The sequence below is a fragment of the Spea bombifrons genome, chromosome 13 (genome assembly GCF_027358695.1).
Source record: "Spea bombifrons isolate aSpeBom1 chromosome 13, aSpeBom1.2.pri, whole genome shotgun sequence".
Lineage (NCBI taxonomy): Eukaryota > Metazoa > Chordata > Amphibia > Anura > Pelobatidae > Spea > Spea bombifrons.
This window is the reverse complement of record NC_071099.1, coordinates 14,808,658-14,826,058: the sequence shown is the minus strand read 5'-3', so window position 1 is coordinate 14,826,058 and position 17,401 is coordinate 14,808,658. Positions and strand designations below refer to the sequence as shown.

At 44.6% G+C, this 17,401-nt stretch overlaps 1 protein-coding gene across 2 annotated transcripts; it reads left to right on the top strand.

Moving 5' to 3' along the window:
• The first annotated feature begins 4,158 nt into the window (after positions 1 to 4,158).
• On the top strand, positions 4,159 to 16,214 carry BCAS4 (breast carcinoma amplified sequence 4). Of its 2 annotated transcripts, none has more exons than XM_053453496.1 (5): positions 4,159 to 4,319; positions 6,077 to 6,148; positions 11,472 to 11,573; positions 11,749 to 11,883; positions 15,879 to 16,214. In XM_053453496.1, exons 1-5 carry the CDS (start codon positions 4,185 to 4,187, stop codon positions 16,005 to 16,007), a joined length of 573 nt encoding a protein of 190 aa, XP_053309471.1. In that variant the 5' UTR covers positions 4,159 to 4,184; the 3' UTR covers positions 16,008 to 16,214. The 2 variants fall into 2 exon arrangements, with proteins under 2 accessions (XP_053309471.1, XP_053309470.1); XM_053453495.1 differs by lacking the exon at positions 4,159 to 4,319 and adding an exon at positions 4,872 to 5,147.
• Positions 16,215 to 17,401: the final 1,187 nt, after the last annotated feature.

The following is a 17,401-nucleotide window of genomic DNA, read 5'->3' as shown; positions in this document are numbered from 1 at the left end:
TCCTGCTGCCCAGCAGGGAGCCAGGTGCCCATTTGGGCCACCGTGCTTCATGTAGGGCCACTGCCCAATGGACTGGTTAAAAGGGAGGTCGGTGGTCTCCCCAAACAACCGATTACAGCTATGGAGGACAGTACCAGGTGTGCACAGCCTCAGCAGCTTAGTTGGCGCTGCTCTTCTTTAAAAGGCGGGGCTCTGGGGTATGACATCATATGACATCATATCGTGGCACTTGTGGTCGCGGTGCGAAAGGGGCCTTCAAGGATAAGTATGGCAATCTGTATAAGAGTATGCATTGGTTGAATGTATATATCGTAAGCAGCAGCCCCAACTTCCTCTTATGAGTATTTAGTTGATAATCCAGTAATATACTTACCCCCCCCCCCCGGTGCTGTATACGGTAATAACCCCCCAGCACTGTATATGGTAATGTACCCCACGGTGCTATATACAGTAATATAACCCACCAGCACTGTATACAGTAATGTACCCCCACCCCCCCCGGCGCTGCGCACACACACACACACTCCTCATTCCCCTGCAAGCTCAACTCCTATAATCAGAAAACCATGGCTGTGATGACAATGGGTGACGGCAACGACAAGTGACACCATCATGATGTCAACAGAAACGGGCAACACTGCCAACACCTGTCCGGTGACAAACTGGGGACTACAGGGACAAGCAAAGAACCTACAGAAACTCAGAACCCGCCGGCAGATCGGCCCCACTCGGCCCCCGTCTAGTCTGCTGTCTCTCCTGCCGTAAAGACTCGGATCTTAATCAGTCGTTGGTCTCGTCTTAGATTCAGGAGCCGTATGTCTGTCCTGCGCATGTTTGGCTCCCTAACGCTCCGTGGTCATTAATTTACCATTCCTCCCAGGTGACCGGTTGGTAATTAGACCGCGGGATGAATGACGCCAGCGGAATATCCGGTGAGTTTCGCGCTGGTTACGTGATCGGGTGTTTTGTAATAATGCGTTCGTACCCTAAAGAAATGCCGCATGAGCGCTTTTAACGATGATTCCTTCTTTTTTTTTTTCTTTCTTCAAAGTTTTGAGCTCTGACCTTGCGCATACCAGATTATGAATCACATGCTTTTATTGCTGGAGCGCGCTCTGGTGCGTTGAGCAAAACCCCAATTTAATCGCTGATTAGGTCATTACTTTTATTTATTTTACATTTTTCCTGCTTAGGTAAGAGAATTAACCGGCATCTGCTTGCCTCATATTTTCGCTGTTCTATTTTTTTTTAGCTAGGAAGGAGGTTTTACTTTACTGAGAGGGCGGTAGAAAAGTGGAACAGCCTCCCAGCAGAAGTGGTAGGGAAATCTCACTTTACGGCTGCTGAAATGTTTAGTCAGCATAGTCCGTAGCATGGTATGGTTTTCTGATTTGTGTTAAGGTTGCAGGGAGGCTGCGCGTACGTCTACCAGCGGTCATTCTTATTTATTTTTCTGTGGAAACATCGCAAAGGCAGAGAAAAGAAAATTAAAATGGAGGAGAAAAAAAGGTAAGTTATATAAAGGGTTGTTGCGTATTTTAAAACTCTGATGTAATATGATAAAGCCAGGAGGTCCCGGAAACGCGGTTGTTTCCCCAGCCTTCCTGATGCCCCCTCTCTCTCACGCTAACGCTCATTGTCTCCCTACCTTCTCCACCAACCACTTTCGTGCCCCTTTCTCCTTTTGGTGCTTGTTCTCCTGCCCCTTCTCGTTCTCCTGCCTCTTCTCGTTCTCCTGCCTCTTCTCGTTCTCCTGTCTCTTCTCGTTTTTCTGACTTCTTGTTCTCCTGTCTCTTCTCGTTCTCCTGCCTCTTCTCGTTCTCCTGTCTCTTCTCGTTTTTCTGACTTCTTGTTCTCCTGTCTCTTCTCGTTCTCCTGCCTCTTCTCGTTCTCCTGTCTCTTCTCGTTTTTCTGACTTCTTGTTCTCCTGTCTCTTCTCGTTCTCCTGCCTCTTCTCGTTCTCCTGTCTCTTCTCGTTTTTCTGACTTCTTGTTCTCCTGTCTCTTCTCGTTCTCCTGCCTCTTCTCGTTTTTCTGGCTTCTTGTTCTCCTGCCTCTTCTCGTTCTTCTGTCTTCTTGTTCTTCTGACTTCTTTCTTGGTCCGCTTCTCTCAGATATCAGCTCTGTTGACCAGGCCTCCCGGAGCGCTTCCTCAAAAGGGCAGAGCAACGGAGAAAGGGAGATGCAGACTCTTCTCTGTGGATCTGTCTGCAATGTCCTGGCTTCTTGGAGTATTTCTGCAACAGGGCCGAGCCATGGTGCGCCACACCGGGACACCCTCACCCCTGTTTCTCCAATCTGAGGAAGCGCTCCGGGAGAGGGGGTTAATGGAGCTCAGCCCCCTCCCCGACCCCCTTCTCAATCTCCCTGAAGCAAAACTTCAGACCTCTGCATATGTGACCTTCCTACAAAGTATCTGTGTGCGATGTCGCCAATGACACTACTTGTGACCTCAACAGAAACACAAGTTTGTATCCACACAAAAAAAACCCCACATATTTGTGAGAGATATATCTGGTGTGAGGATTCTAATAATAGCAAAACACTGATTGGTCGTTATGCTGCTGTTCATGATGATTTCAATAATACAGCATAGAGGAGTTTATTCACTAAAGGGAGAGTTAATGCCCTCCCTTCACTTATAATGGGATGAGGCTGGCAGGTTTTCCCAATGTGATTGGTTTTAGGACTGGAGAAATTGGGTAAGTCTGGTCATTTTTACAAAAATCTATAAATAAAATGTAAATTCTTGTTGAAAAATCACTAAAAATGTGAAATATATATAAAGTAAGAGCATTGGCTGTTTATGTGCTTGTACTGCCATCTAGCGGCCATTTCTGTAAAGACACTTAAATGGCTTTTTTGTATTAGGACCCTATAATTCATGTAAATGTTATTTATGTTGGATAAATGTTTATATGTTACCTCTTGCCTGTTTGACTTCCACTTGTAACTTCTACTGAGCTGTGCAAAAGAAGCCGACATTAGAAACTGTTTTTTCTCCTAGTTAACCGATATTCTGATATTCCCATAAGCTGCCTCATCCACGGACACCGGTGATTAGCGATGGTCCGCCAACACCGAAGCTGGTGATGATGGCGAGTTAGTGTGGCTCCAGAAGTCTTCTGTATCCCTGAGATATGTATACTGAGAAGGAGGTGAGAAGTGGAACTTGAGACACAAACTCTACTAAGTCTCAATGCTTCCACATAGAATCTGTCCACACGAATCAGTACTGTCTTGTGGCATACAGGAAAGGTGTTATCAGTCTTAATCACCCAGCTGGACTCTCTGACTAAAGAAAGTCTATGGAGGAACGGACTTCATTAGCATTGCCATAAAGCATCAGCTCAGTGTGGTCTTTGAGCCGGGAAAGTGATCCAAAATATCACACGACTGACAGCAACAGCGGCTCCAGGTCTGCAGATAAAGTGAGCTTTTTTTTTTAATAAACCTACATGTACTGTATACAGCGCTGGGGGGGGTATTACTGTATACAGCACTGGGGGGGGGTATTACTGTATACAGCGCTGGGGGTTATTAATATATACACCACTGGGGGGTTATTACTGTATACAGCGCTGGGGGTTATTAATGTATACAACACTGGGGGGTTATTGCTGTATACAGCTCTGGGGGGTTGTTGCTGTGTACAGTGCTGGACCCCCTCACTAAATACCTGCAACCCCTATATGATTTTATATAGGATGATCAGGTGGGTCAGTTTCTCTATTTGCATTTACCATAGTGAATGATATAAGAAATCCCCACCAGCCAAGCTGTTTTATTGATAAGTGTTGTGTGATCTTGAATATGAAACTTTAATTTCTGATGGCGATTCTTTTATGATCAATACGGTTATTCTGTGCTCTGCCGCACGCCGTGCCTGCTCCTGATTCATTTGCCTTAAACTATTGGAATCATATATATAACGAATTGCCATTGCATTTGAGGCAGGTGATGTAATGAGTGCAGGAGATCCTAATCCGGAATGAAGCGATAAACGAATGAGTGGGGTCACCGCAGACTCCGGATCGGTGTCGCTCCTGCCGGCTGGGTGCAATGCCGCAGACTGGCCACACGGCGGCGGCAGAGTAAAGCTCTGTGCCGCGGCAGGTGCTGGGGAAGCGTGCGGACCCGGGGAGAGGCTGCTGCGGGGAGCGGGGAGCGGAGCAGGGCTGCAGCATGAGGGGCAGGAGCCGGCTTCTCAGGAGGAATGAGGCTGGAGAGGGCAGAGTGGAGGAGCGCGCCACAGAGCAGCAGGGAGAGACTGTGAGGAAGGAGACACAGAGAGGGACGTGGGAGCAGGGAATGACAGAGGTACATGATGGGGTGACTGAGGGGTATGAAGGAGTAGGGGAGCAGGGGGTGGCAGAGGGGTATGAAGGGGTAGGGGAGCAGCGGGTGGCAGAGGGGTATGAAGGGGTAGGGGAGCAGCGGGTGGCAGAGGTGTATGAAGGGGTAGGGGAGCAGGGGGTGGCAGAGGGGTATGAAGGAGTAGGGGAGCAGAGGGTGGCAGAGGGTTATGAAGGAGTACAGGTGCAGGGGGTGGCAGAGGGGTATGAAGGAGTAGGGGAGCAGAGGGTGGCAGAGGGTTATGAAGGAGTACAGGTGCAGGGGGTGGCAGAGGAGTATGAAGGAGTAGGGGTGCAGGGGGTGGCAGAGGGGTATAAAGGAGTAGGGGTGCAGGGGGTGGCAGAGGGGTATGAAGGAGTACAGGTGCAGGGGGTTGCAGAGGAGTATGAAGGAGTAGAGGTTCAGGGGGTGGCAGAGGAGTATAAAGGAGTAGGGGTGCAGGGGGTGGCAGAGGAGTATGAAGGGGTTGGGGTGCAAGTAGTGACAGAGGGGTATGAAGGGGTAGGAGAGCAGGGGTATGAGGTAGAGGCAAAAATGCGGGGAGTGCAGGGTGAAATAGAGTTGCAGGGGGATACAGAGGGGCAGGAGATAAAAGGTCAGAGAGGCCCACGGTCCCCGGTCCCAAGCTCACCCGGGTCTGACGGGGTTTTGTCACAGGTGGGAGTTAATGGGGTGCACGGGCGACAGAAAGTTGCAGATAGACCTCTGGGATGTCTGCCCGTGCAGGAGCTCGGTGCCGTATCTGACAGCCGGCAGTATGCTCAGCTTCTCGCAGCTGACTCGGGTGCCGAGGTATGTGAGTAATCCAGCTGTAGCATATGCCATAGCGCTGTACAGTATTACACAGTACACCTGTGTTAAAGAAATATTGCCATAGGATCGGTGGGGTATCGAAGACGTAACGTTACTTAACTCACGCTTAACATTTTTTTAGAATGATTGTTAGAAAAGTAACAACGATCTCAAAACAATCATTTCTTTGTAGCTCTTGCTCTGCATTTAGGGCCTGGCTGGCAAGGGGGCATTGGGGGGGGTAATTGCCCCTTGGGCTGCTTAGTTTTGATGACTTTAAGTCTCTGCCTGAATCAGTTTCTTGCGCGTTAACTGCAATTCCACATATAATCACCGGGGTGTCTAGAGTTACAAGGATTTACCCATGACTGGATCATTTCTCTGCTCTTTGTATGTGCTTTTGATGCAGACCCTTTTGGTGAGTGTGCGTAGGACAGGCCTAGATGATGCCCACAGAGCATATTGTCTGCCAAATGTTGTCCGAGACACCATATTGCTGGGCCTTCCAAGCTAAAGTATTCCAGCTCTCCTATGCTTGAAGTTAAAGTTCTACACCCACACAGGGAGTGCTTAGGGGCCAAACTCTCCTTCAACCGGGAACATGTATGGCCTACAAAGGCCTCAAATAACTAACTCAAAAAGGAACATTGTCCTATTGGTTTCAAGGACGATGACATTTGTAGAGTTCCTTTAGTTGTTGAGCATCTTCAACGAGCTCCAATGAGACCTCTCCAGGTTTCTCGGCCTTGACGTTGACCATCGGAATTTTGTTGTTAATCCAACGAGGTTCCGTTCCGTTCCTCGTCTTGTCCTAGCCTTCTTTTCTGGTTATACTGTCATGGATATGTGTATTGAGTTTCCTTGTTTCACGAAGAACCTTATTCTTAGAAACCTAGACCACCATTTGATGAGATACGTGCTCTCCACAGATGGAAGATCTGGAAAACTCTATAGAAGACATGCTGGTCCGACTGGATGAGTTCTGTGCCATGATGGATATGGTAAGATGTCTTTTCTATCACGGTTAAGGTGTCTTCTCATTGAGCCAACAAGTGTGTTGATAAAAAAGACAACTTGGCGGCATTGACAACAACTTGGTGGCATTGACAACGTATCTGCACCCATGCCACCTCGTAACTCCTTCCTCCATGCACTTGAGTCTTTTCTCGATGCTACCCAGAGCGCACTTTGTTATATTTAAGCACCACACATGATGGTAAAGAGTTGGTAAAGAATCCAGGGGCGTTAAAAGGCCTATGGGCCACGATTTGGACAGTCATGCTGCAGAATGATGTCATCTGCTGTACCCCCTTCTGGCCAGTAGGCGTAGAGTAAACATTCTGCAATGGCAGCCATCTTAAAACCAGTAAATCTCCCACATGAGATGGCTCTGTTGCTACTCCGAGCAGTTACGTCGGACACTAGGTGGCAGTAGTGTGCACAAACCGGTTAAGGCTCAGCTTTTGCTCGATACATTCCGGTTAACCTGTTCATGGCCGAGGGAGAGTGTTGAGATTTGTCGGGTTGATGGGCTGGTCTTCCAGCCCCAACGCTCCTGCATCCACAACTCCTGTCTTGGTCTGGAGCACACTCCCTGCTGTCGTAATGGAGTCTCAAGGATTAGTGAATAAGCGGTATCTTAGCACATACTCCTCTTCTCTGTTACTGACTGGTAATATATTAATAAGTACTGAGCTGCGGAATACACCGTCGCTAGATAAATCAATAAATAATAATCATATATCTTATGTTACAGCCTAAAGCCCAGAAGAGTTGCTTTATGGTGTGCTAACCTCATTGGAATATTTTTCTTTTAATTTATATATATTATTTTTTGGCCTTTGTATTAATATTAATAAATATTTTATTATTAGAAAAAATATTTAAAAATGATTTAAAAAGTCAAAAATAAATTGACATCATCACTCAATTCTCTTTTCCATTTATATATATATGTAAATGGATAGATTGGACCTTTGGACCTTAAAACTAAACCAGTTAATGAAAATTTCGTTTTGTAGTGGGTTCAGTTAGTGACGGTGGTTTTCCGTTATAAAATTCATTTTCAGTAGGTCATAAAGTCACATTAAAAGGTTTCGTAAAGCCCCGCCTCTAGCCACTCCCCTAACCACACCCTCTAACATACGTGTCCCACTGATCATTTAACACGCTGGAGGGTATGGGATATAAATCCCCAAAATTAGGACTCACAAGGGGCCCAAGGTTCTTCTTTAAAGGTGCCGTCCTGCCTACTGTGCTGAATTTAACACTTTTCTAACTAAATCCATCGTTAGAAGCACCATTCCTAGAGCTGCTGAAAGGCCAAACCGAGAAATAATTCCATAATCGTAATCTACATTTTGCCGGGAACGCATAATTGTCACATGACTTTGAAAAACAGGCAGTGATTGGTTGTTGCCATAGACGCTGGGAGAAAAAAAAAAAAAAGCTTCCCAAAAAAGCTTCATTCTTCAGAAAAAAATAACAGATTTGCTTCACATCTTAGAATGTTTTTCCTGGGCCGGATTATGAGATTTAATAACGGGGTCGTTTATTGTTCCTTCACTCAACAAAAACAAACAAACAAAAACACCATTCTTACCTCATCTGACGTCGCTGTTCTTTTAATGTCAATACATTGTATGTGGGATTCCCTCATCGAACTGCAAATCATAAAGTAAGATCTGCGTACCTGGGAGACTCTGGAAATATTAACCCTTTAATAACCCATCGTGAAGATTCTATGCAGTGACTCGCCCAATGTGTTTCCCAAATGGATCTAATACCGGCCCTCATGGAAACTTTGACTTTTCATTATTCAAAGATGCAGGTGATTGACTCACCTGCATTCAAGCCTTAATATCAGCCATAACAGACTGGTAACAAAAGCACCAATTGGGAGTCTTTTATAAATATATACATAATGAATATATAATCACAGCGGGGTAGGATAGGAAGGAGTCAGCTCCGGACTGTACGACCCTGAGAATCTGCCCCTTCCGGGGTGCGGCCTCCTCTCCGTACCGGCCAAAATGGCCTTTTTGTCATTTTGTCGATAGATTTGTTTTAATATGGCTTATTTTACTTCAAAATTATTTTTAAAGAAGAATAGGAAAATTCTGCTAGAGATCCGGTAAAGACGACTCTTCAAAGTGGCTGCCATTTTGTGAAATTTTTTTCCCTCCTCTCTCTCTCCTCTCTCTCCATTCCTCGGAAATGGAGGACGCGTTTCCTAGTGTTGTGTAATATCCCTACTGGCCAGAGGGGGAGCTGTTCGTGCTCTCATAGTCGTACTGGTCGCCAGTATGCTTCTCAGATCATTGCCTACTGACCTGATTTATGTTTAAACTGGTAAAATGGTTTGGAGTGGGAATGGATTCCCCAAAAACTACCACAGATTCATGGACTACCAATAGATTGTACGTGCGCGAGAGCAGGGCCCTTTTCTCTTATTCACAGGATAACTTGCAGCCTCAATAACACTCAAAATGTTAGAAGGTAGCAGAATGTCCAGAGAAAGGTGATCCCCATGGCAGGTCATGAGACAGCCCTGGCACTTTAAGTCCACCGCGTTGGTCCAGCTGATGAATGGGCATGCGCAGCCACATGCTACCTTTATATGGTTATGTTGTGTGTGGACAGCTGCTGGCCGCATGCTGTAGCACTTGGGTGAGTTTGGGGTCCCGTTGGCCCCCAGCCCCCTAGGCATTTGCCCAGTGTGCCAGAGTCAGCTCCATGGTCTTTGGCTCGAAGTAAGGGACAGAGGTTGACCTTTTCTTTTGCTTATCCCACTACTTTGCTGTGGCCTTCAAATGGTTAACAATATTTTCTTGCTATTAAAAATATCTATGCTAATTTTCACCCTTAATATAAAAGCAAATAGTTAATCGCATCACTTTTATTTATTAAGCGGATCTCATATACTTGGCTTAATCGTCATTTTTTGCTGAGATTTAGATATGCGTACATAAATATATTTCTTATTGATTATTATTATTATTATTAAAAAAGGCCTCTGCGAAGGAATATTCTTGGGTACAAATCTCTATCACAGGGACGGAATGAAAAAGAAAATCCCCTAAAATTTCCAAATGCATATAACGTTAACCGTTAGTGAAATATTCAAGTCTTAAGACCTTGAAGGGTTAAATAAGATATTGATGTAACAATGTATTTTTATGCTTCATCATAGTTCATAATATGGATGCGTGCGTTATGTGGATATTATAGAATATTTACAGGGTTAGGGAGATGCGTGACCTATATGGATAATAATGAATAATGTAAGATAATAATAAACAGATAATAATAATAGAATAAAGAAATAATAAATATGTCATCAGAATAATGTTATTATTAAGAACAGTAATGAACAGATAATACGAATAGTAATAAGCTAATAATAACATGATCATTTTTTTAAATTATATTATTTTCTATTATTATTATTAATATTGTTATGATTATTAGAGAAATAAGTTAAAAGCAATTTACTATTTTAAAATAAGCAAATAATATGATCATTTTTTAAATTATATTAGTTTCTATTATTATTATTAATATTATTATTATTTATTATTATCACTACAGATAAAGAAGTTAAAAAACAATTCGCTTTTTTTTTTTTTTTGAATAAGTAAATAATAAACCTTATTAAAATATATTATAAATATTTTCTGTGGTGTCCCTTTAAAGTAAAATGGTGGACATTGAAGAAAGAGTTGGTGGAAACAACGTAGCTCTAGATCTGAGTCATGCCTGGAACCCCCACCCGGGAATGGAGAGCATGGAGAGGGGGGAGTGCAAGTAGTTTGCAACAAAGTTATAAATCTGCAGACATGGATTCAATAAAGGAGAATTGATTCCAGTATGAGAAGGAACCGGTAAATTCTGATATGTTTCCCGTGTTCTGCTGGGAAAGTCCAGTTTTATTATTCATGTTTTCGTCTTCTCCTGATATCGCCCGATTCTTTGCACCCGGAGGTTGCGTTTAATTGGCGAGTGAATGCGAACGCCAAGTTCCAGTTTCATTCCGGACTGTTTTTCTAAAACGCTTCCTAAAGCGCATATTAATAAAAGTATGAAACGCTCTAATAACGGCAGAGCGCCGGGGGGGTGCCGCCTTCTGCGCATGTCCAGGGCCATCTCACCGGTTTGTTGAGGTTCCACTGAGTGTTAGTAAGTTTGTCATGTGGATGGATAGATCTCAGGGCACATAGATGGGGGCTAGCATATGTATTAAGGGGCATGTGACGGGTGCAGAGTCCCTTTACATTAGTTTCTCCCTCTGGAGAACTCTAGGTGGAGGGGTCCGACATGTCCCCCCTTCCGTTCCTCCTTCATGGGAAGGCAATTAAAGGTACTTCACCTTTTGCAACAGGTATTTAAGATACTTGACATGGGAAAACCTGCGCATGACACGTTTTTAACCCTTTCACTGTCCTGAGGCCATCTTCCTACAGTATAAGCGAGCCACATATATATATTTACACATACAGGCGATTGTGACATTTAGGGTAAGAGGCTGCGTCTCGGCCGTAGTTGGTTAAATAGGGCTTTCTCTCCCTGTCCCCGGTAGGTAGGGGAACGGGAGGGGGCGGCTGGAGCCTGGGAATTGGTGTGTGCGTGCGTGTGCGTGTGTGCGTGTGTGTGTGTGCAGCAGCAGATGGCAAGGACGTTCCTATGTGTAGCGGAGCGAAAATGCTCCCTACGAAGGGGAGGAAGAAGAGTTTATTCAAACAAAATCTCCTACCAAAATGTTATACTCCCATTGCCGTTGTGAAACCCTCCGCGGCGTGATCGGTGTTTTCCGTATTTCTTGCGATGCGGATAAAATTATTCTTTTTTTGGCTTCCGGATCTTTCCGATATCTTCAGCGTTTTGTTTGACGTGTGATTTTTTTGCATTCATATTGTTCTGGGGTTCGAGATGACCGATCGCTATGATCAGGAAACCTGTTTTCAGAAATGTGACTTCTGATGCCTAATATTTATGATTATTTTAGGGCCGTACCTCTTCTCTGGTGGGGGGGGGCTGAATTTGTCCACCTGGCTTACAACCTGTTTAGATATCTGTCCACCCCAGACCTGTTCAGGCTAGAGATACTTTGTGTCTCCAAAACAAACGTATTCCGTGGAATCCAGAACCATCTTCTAGTCTGGTTCTTCTCAAACTGTGGTTCCTAAACCCGGTAGGAGAACCTCCTTAATGCGTATTTGAAGACTTGGCTACCGTGGCCTCGCTTTTATCACACGAGGCACCTCGATGTGACGTCTCCTTGGCGTGTCACCCGTTTACATTACGTTTTCTCCTTTTTCTACGCAGATAAGAAATGAAACTTCTCATATCCTTGAAGAAAAAATCCCGGCTCTTACGATTAAGGTGGAAGAAATGAATAAGATATATTCCCGGGTTGACAAATTGGAGGTTTGTGATGATGTCAGATATCCCTTGGAGAGGAAATCTTGACTAATAATGCCATATTTTATTATGTGGAGACTGCTACCTTCTCAGCTTGTGCTCACGGTGTGGCTTTGCTACAGCAGAGCTTTTACACAGAGGACGTCGAGTCAGGACGGGTAACTTTTTCTTTTCTCCCCAGGCGTTTGTCAAGATGGTCGGTCATCACGTCACTTTCCTGGAGGAAGAAGTCGCGCAAGCGGAGAGTGATCATCTATCTTTTCCACAAGCACTTAACAGGATGATACAGGGAGCACCTATACCGCTCCTCCTCAGGGTAAGTGTCGCTGTCTTCTATGAGTGGACGTCTCGAGAGGAAGGGCATCAACGTTAGATTGAAGTTTTCAGAATAAGTAGCTGGGATTGGGCAATAGCTCCTTATCTGACGTCACAATCCATGTTTGGTTGTTTCTAGAAAGATAGATTTTGACCGGCGGCGTTTGGCCCAATCGGCGTGCCTGTTCCTGACTCATAAAACCGATTTCATTGATACTTCAGTGAGTTATTCGCTTCATGAGAGTTTCGTTGGTTAATCTTTCCTCTCTAACCAGTTTTACGAAGCTGGCCCGATTTTAAGATTTCCATCACTCCTATTATTACCAAAATCATGACATCACTCCTATAAAGTATTATTGAAATTGTGACATCACTTCCATCAAGTATTACCAAAATCATGACATCACTCCTATTAAGTGTTACCACAATGATGACATCATAATGACACCACTACTTAGCCCCACCACCAAAATTTAAGATATTCTCAGGACAACAGTCATGTAGGATATCAGCTGATGTTTGGGCAGTTTATTTTTTTTTGCGGGGGGGGGGGGAATACGGAAATAAGAATCCTGACCTCCGTGCCATAATTATACGGGTCCGACCCGAACCCTTTTAGTTTCTTAGAAATCACCAAATAATATCTGGCTTTACGCAAAGACCTTAAACTGCCCCCTCGCCTACCCCAGACCAAACTGAAATCGTAGCACACGGGGGGGGGGGGCATTGTCAGAGGAACCGATCAGTAACCAGATTCGGGATTCCCAACCCAGAACAAAAAACAGTGTGTGTGATACATTATTAACCCATTGAGTGTCAGAGGGCTGAGCAACACTTTCTAAGTATCTGAGTATAATAGGGTTAAACGTATACACATATTTATGATAACCGCCTTATGATGCGTTTTTTTGGGGTAATCCTCTCGAGACTGGGAGGTAATGAATTTGGATAGCGTGTTAACGAATAGCTTTGGAGGATTTCAGTTAGTACTAATATGTAAAAATCCTTTGCCTGGGTGGATAGGGATGCTTAACAAACGCGTGACTTGTGTTTTGTGCATTTTGTCTGCTTGTGTGTATGCATGGATTGTGTTTGCAATTCCGTGCCTTTTCATCGCGTATTAATGAAGGGGAATCTCATACAGAGGGTTGCGGAGGTCGCATTGCCTTGGGCCGGCCAGTGTCAGCGAGGACTCTCTAGAGAGGGGGGCTGAAGGAGAGAAGGTTTGCCGTATAATCAGAACCATGCGCAGACATCTCTGCAGGGAAAGCTTGAGTGTTCATTAGTGAATACCCTACCAAGTAAAAGGGGTAGTATGGCAGCCACTAAATTATTAAGGGTTATCTTCACCCGGATACCTGAAGCCACATCCACCAGAGTATCTGCTTTCCCCTGACCCACTCTGAGTGTTTCAAACCCACATTCATACCATGATATCCATCACCCTCTGTATGTAATTTACTTGATTAGAAGCTCTTGACGAGAGGGCCGAGGAGCGGCTTTGTTATGACTCAGCGGTCTCTTTTATTAGTTAAATCTCACGTGATTATTTCCTGTAATTCCATTCCCGTCTCTGTTGATTCTTTACTTCAAAAAATGTCTTCGCCTCTCAACTGTTTTGGGTTTACTGAATATGTTCCCCTGCATCTCTAACATCTTTCCTTCTAAAGCCACACTAGAAATTGATGCACTATGGGCCATACCATTGTACGTGTCTTCCGGAATCACTATGTCCCCATAACCCCTATATATAGATATATATTTATTATACAGAACCCTTGTGCCTCTTTTCACCATAGGTGAACGGATCTCGTGCCATCCAAAAAGATCCAACCTGTGTTACTAGAACGGTCCCTGAGTGCCGGATTGCCCGTTACGTTGACCAGGCACGCGGGTCCCTTAACCATAGCCTCTTAATAATGGTATGGTCTGTTTTTTTATGACGCACCAATTTCTAGTGTAAATTTAGAAGGTTAAATCTAATAGATTTGAAGGGATTGATCCATGAAGGTTTTTAGGGTATTTAAGAGGAATAAACCAATCGCAGAGACATAAAAACCCTATGTTTGGCCACACTTCTATCACTTCCCACGTGTTTTAAGGATAAATATATATATATATATATATATATATATATATATATATATATTATAGGGAGTAAGACCTATAGTTTGTCTCTTGGGTGGTGCCTGGCATGTAAATCGAAATCTTGTGTTAGGTCATGTAAAAACATTGTGATGTCATTAAGTGCTGATGAAACTAAGGTCAGGGGTCTTATTATATTTTCCCGGAAAGCAAACAAATTACACAAAGAGTCCACGAGTCCAACAGGGTCTAGCCGTGAAAACAAGAATGATGAAAATAATGTACAATTAGTAGAAAACAAATACCCGCCGTCCGACATAAACGATCAACCTTTTGTTGTGATCTTGCTTGTAATTGCTTGCCAGAAAGAACAATTCTACACGGACTTTGTGACTCTACTTGGTCAGTGGAGGCTTCCACGCTAAGCTTGTTAGATTCCTGCCAGCTCTCTCTCTCTCTGCGTTTTTTTTTCCCTCCACTCCCTCTACCTCCCTCCTGGGGCTCTGCAGTTCCTGTGTAGCGTTTCCCTTCTGCGAAGTGTTCGATGCAGTTTACCCGCCAGCACTCAGCCTGTAGGAGCCGCCAGTAATACTGCAGCTCCACTTCAGCTTTCCCACCCCCACCATACGCTCTGCACGGCCAGCGCGGACACCGTGAGATCCCGGTTAGGTGGCAGAGGGGGGTTCCACGTCAGGCAGACCAATAGTCATCGCTGTGGCTCTCAGTAAGGACAAAACCTTTTAGAACTTTGGCAAGACCCCTGTTGAAGAATTTTGGCACGAGAGCCAAGACACCATATTCCATAGTGGCCGTGACCACTCGCTACGTGGAATCAACTTGTTCTTACTTGTGCGTCAAGTAGCTCATAAGTGTAGCCCGAAAATACTCAGTTTATGGTCCTTGCCAACGTGGTAGGAGTAAGTTCCTGCTTTAACACAGGTATTCACGTTGAAGGACATATCGGATACAAACGTTCAAGAACAGGACTTGTTGTTGTTGTCGATTTTCTGTCTGGACGGATTCACCTTAATAATTCTTAAACCTTATAAAAGTCATGTGCGTAGAATATGCAGGTAACACTAGATTACTTTTTCTGGGAAATGTAAATTCTGAAACCGTTAATCCGCCCAACGTCTTCTACCTGACCCAAGACCAACTGAGCCGCAGGGGACTCTCCTGCTCTGGTTGGACCTTCTTCCTTCAGAGCAGCTGGATCCATAATATCATGGCGCTGTGCGTTGGTTCAGGCGGAAAGACGCTATTGAGGTTGGTCCATCGGGGTTTCAAGAGAAATCCTCGATCTCTACATTGGGCCCCAGGAGCATACCTGGGAACTCCCCGGAGATCAATGCATAATGAAGCGGCCCAGGGGCTACTGTATCTCCAGATCTCCCCTCCTAGGCCAGATTATGCCACTGGGTGGCTGCTTGGCTATCATTGTGTGTGTATATATATATATATATATATTCACGCCAAACACAACACAGGGCAACGTCACATCACCAACCCAACTATACATAGGCAGTGCAGCCTTAATATATTCAATGGACTCAGTGTAATTCGGTATTGTACAGCGCTATGGAATATGATGGTGCTCTATTAAATAAAAAAAAAATATTGGAACATGTGACAGCTTTAGACTATTTCCATTCATAGGTTTCATAAACTCAGCAAGACCTATTACCAGCCCGGACCCTGCCCCCTATAGCCTCATCCGATTAAATGCCCCAAACTGCCACAACTCTGCGTCCTTGCTTTAAAATTGTTAAATAATTCTAGAGATAATCTCATGAACAGTGTCAACCCTCCCCCACGCGCCAGGCTATAATATATATATATTACATACAGTATCTGTAGCTATTTGTCAGATGCAGAAAATGTATCAATCTTTTTTTTCTCTCCCCACTTTAGAAAAAAGCATCAAAACCGCCGAAATCGTACGAACTTCCAAAGCTGTACAGGACAGAAGATTATTTTCCTCCTCACTACATCTACGTGAAAAATGAAAAGTCTTATCAGATTCTGCCCTCTGGGCTTTAAAAGCTGTTGGATTACGAGCAGTTGGACGGACTGCTCGCTCCAAGATGCTCGTCCCTTCGTGCCAAAACCCTACCCCACGCTGCAGCATCCACCATAATACTGGGGTAATTCTGAAACGAAACACGGGGGGGTATGTGTGAAGCGTTACATAAGTGAACTAAAATGCTCTATTTTCTTGGTTGTATTAAAGCAAACTGGTTATCGTCCCATTACGCCATTTTTTATTTTTATATTAGCTTTTTTAATAGCTTTGTGAGACCGGAGCCTCGTCTTCTTCTGCCCTGAGCTCGCTCGCCATTTTCCGATAAACTTCTATCGAAGCCGCTGAATAATTTTAAGGAGATGGAAGAGAATCCGGCCAGCGCTTCGTAAACGGTGAGACGAAGGTTTGAATCGTGTTAAAGAGCAGTTCTATCTTCATAACGTATCGAGGCTCTTCCTCCATTCGCTCCATTTGCGGTGGTGCGAAAGACCCTGCGTCTACCTAGAAATTGGCGAGCTGGTCCGTGGCTGAAATGCTTTCTGCGTATGTCCAGTGGGCTGGGCCGATCGCCATAAGATCCCCTAGGAGCCGTCGCACAGCGAGCTGGCTGTCAGTCAGTAGAGCGCACGCACGCTCTGGTAAGCAGAAGTGTTTTGCCAAACAGATCTCCTGCGAGTCGGTGGGGCGGGGGGGGGGCGATTTTTCTGTAGAATGAGATTTCATGATTTTGTACAAACTATTGAAGGGCAGCTGGAGGCGTCGTATAAATTAATTTGGGTCGTGTGCTGTAGGACATTGTGAGAGTTGCTGACACCTGGTGCTCACAAGTGAAAATGAAAAAAATATTAAAGCACGCGTTCCCTTCGCTGGCTCAGTAACTATATATATATGCCACGAATTGTCCATAAACCTTGCTAGTATTTAAAGGAACGGATATCTTCCCCCATGAGATGATATAGAAAGCTTAGGACACGATGGTACATGAGGGCGACTGCAGAGAAACCGGTAGAACCCTTTGTGGATCTGAACTTTTTGGAAGAAAAAAGGTGGTCAAGTAACCAACGTAGGAGACGGCTGCTCGTTTAGATGAACAACAAGCAAAATGACAACGGCTTTGTAAAGCACTAGCACCCTCACCCAACGTCATAGATCCCACCTGTCCCTCTTTTGGACCTAAATCCCTCTATCCGTTCTTCCTTCGCTCTAGAAGCTCAGAATGTTTGCTGGGGATGAGGGGATCGCAGGGTTCTAAAACCCTAAAAGTACCAATAATGTGTAAAGAAACAGCAGGAAACAGGTTTATAAGTGAAACACTTTTTAAAAATCCCTCACTCAATGCTAAACATCTCGTCTCAAAGGGTCTTAACCCCACATCTCATAACCCCACGTCTCAAAACAAGAGCCCCTCTAA

What these genes read in the sequence shown, in the direction of transcription:
- BCAS4 (XM_053453495.1), top strand. Translation starts at nt 4,890, where the DNA reads ATGCGGGGAGTGCAGGGTGAAATAGAGTTGCAGGGGGATACAGAGGGG. An exon ending in TCTGTGCCATGATGGATATG is followed by an intron (nt 6,149 to 11,471) that starts GTAAGATGTCTT and finishes TTTTCTACGCAG; the next exon opens with ATAAGAAATGAAACTTCTCA. An exon ending in CTATACCGCTCCTCCTCAGG is followed by an intron (nt 11,884 to 15,878) that starts GTAAGTGTCGCT and finishes TCCCCACTTTAG; the next exon opens with AAAAAAGCATCAAAACCGCC.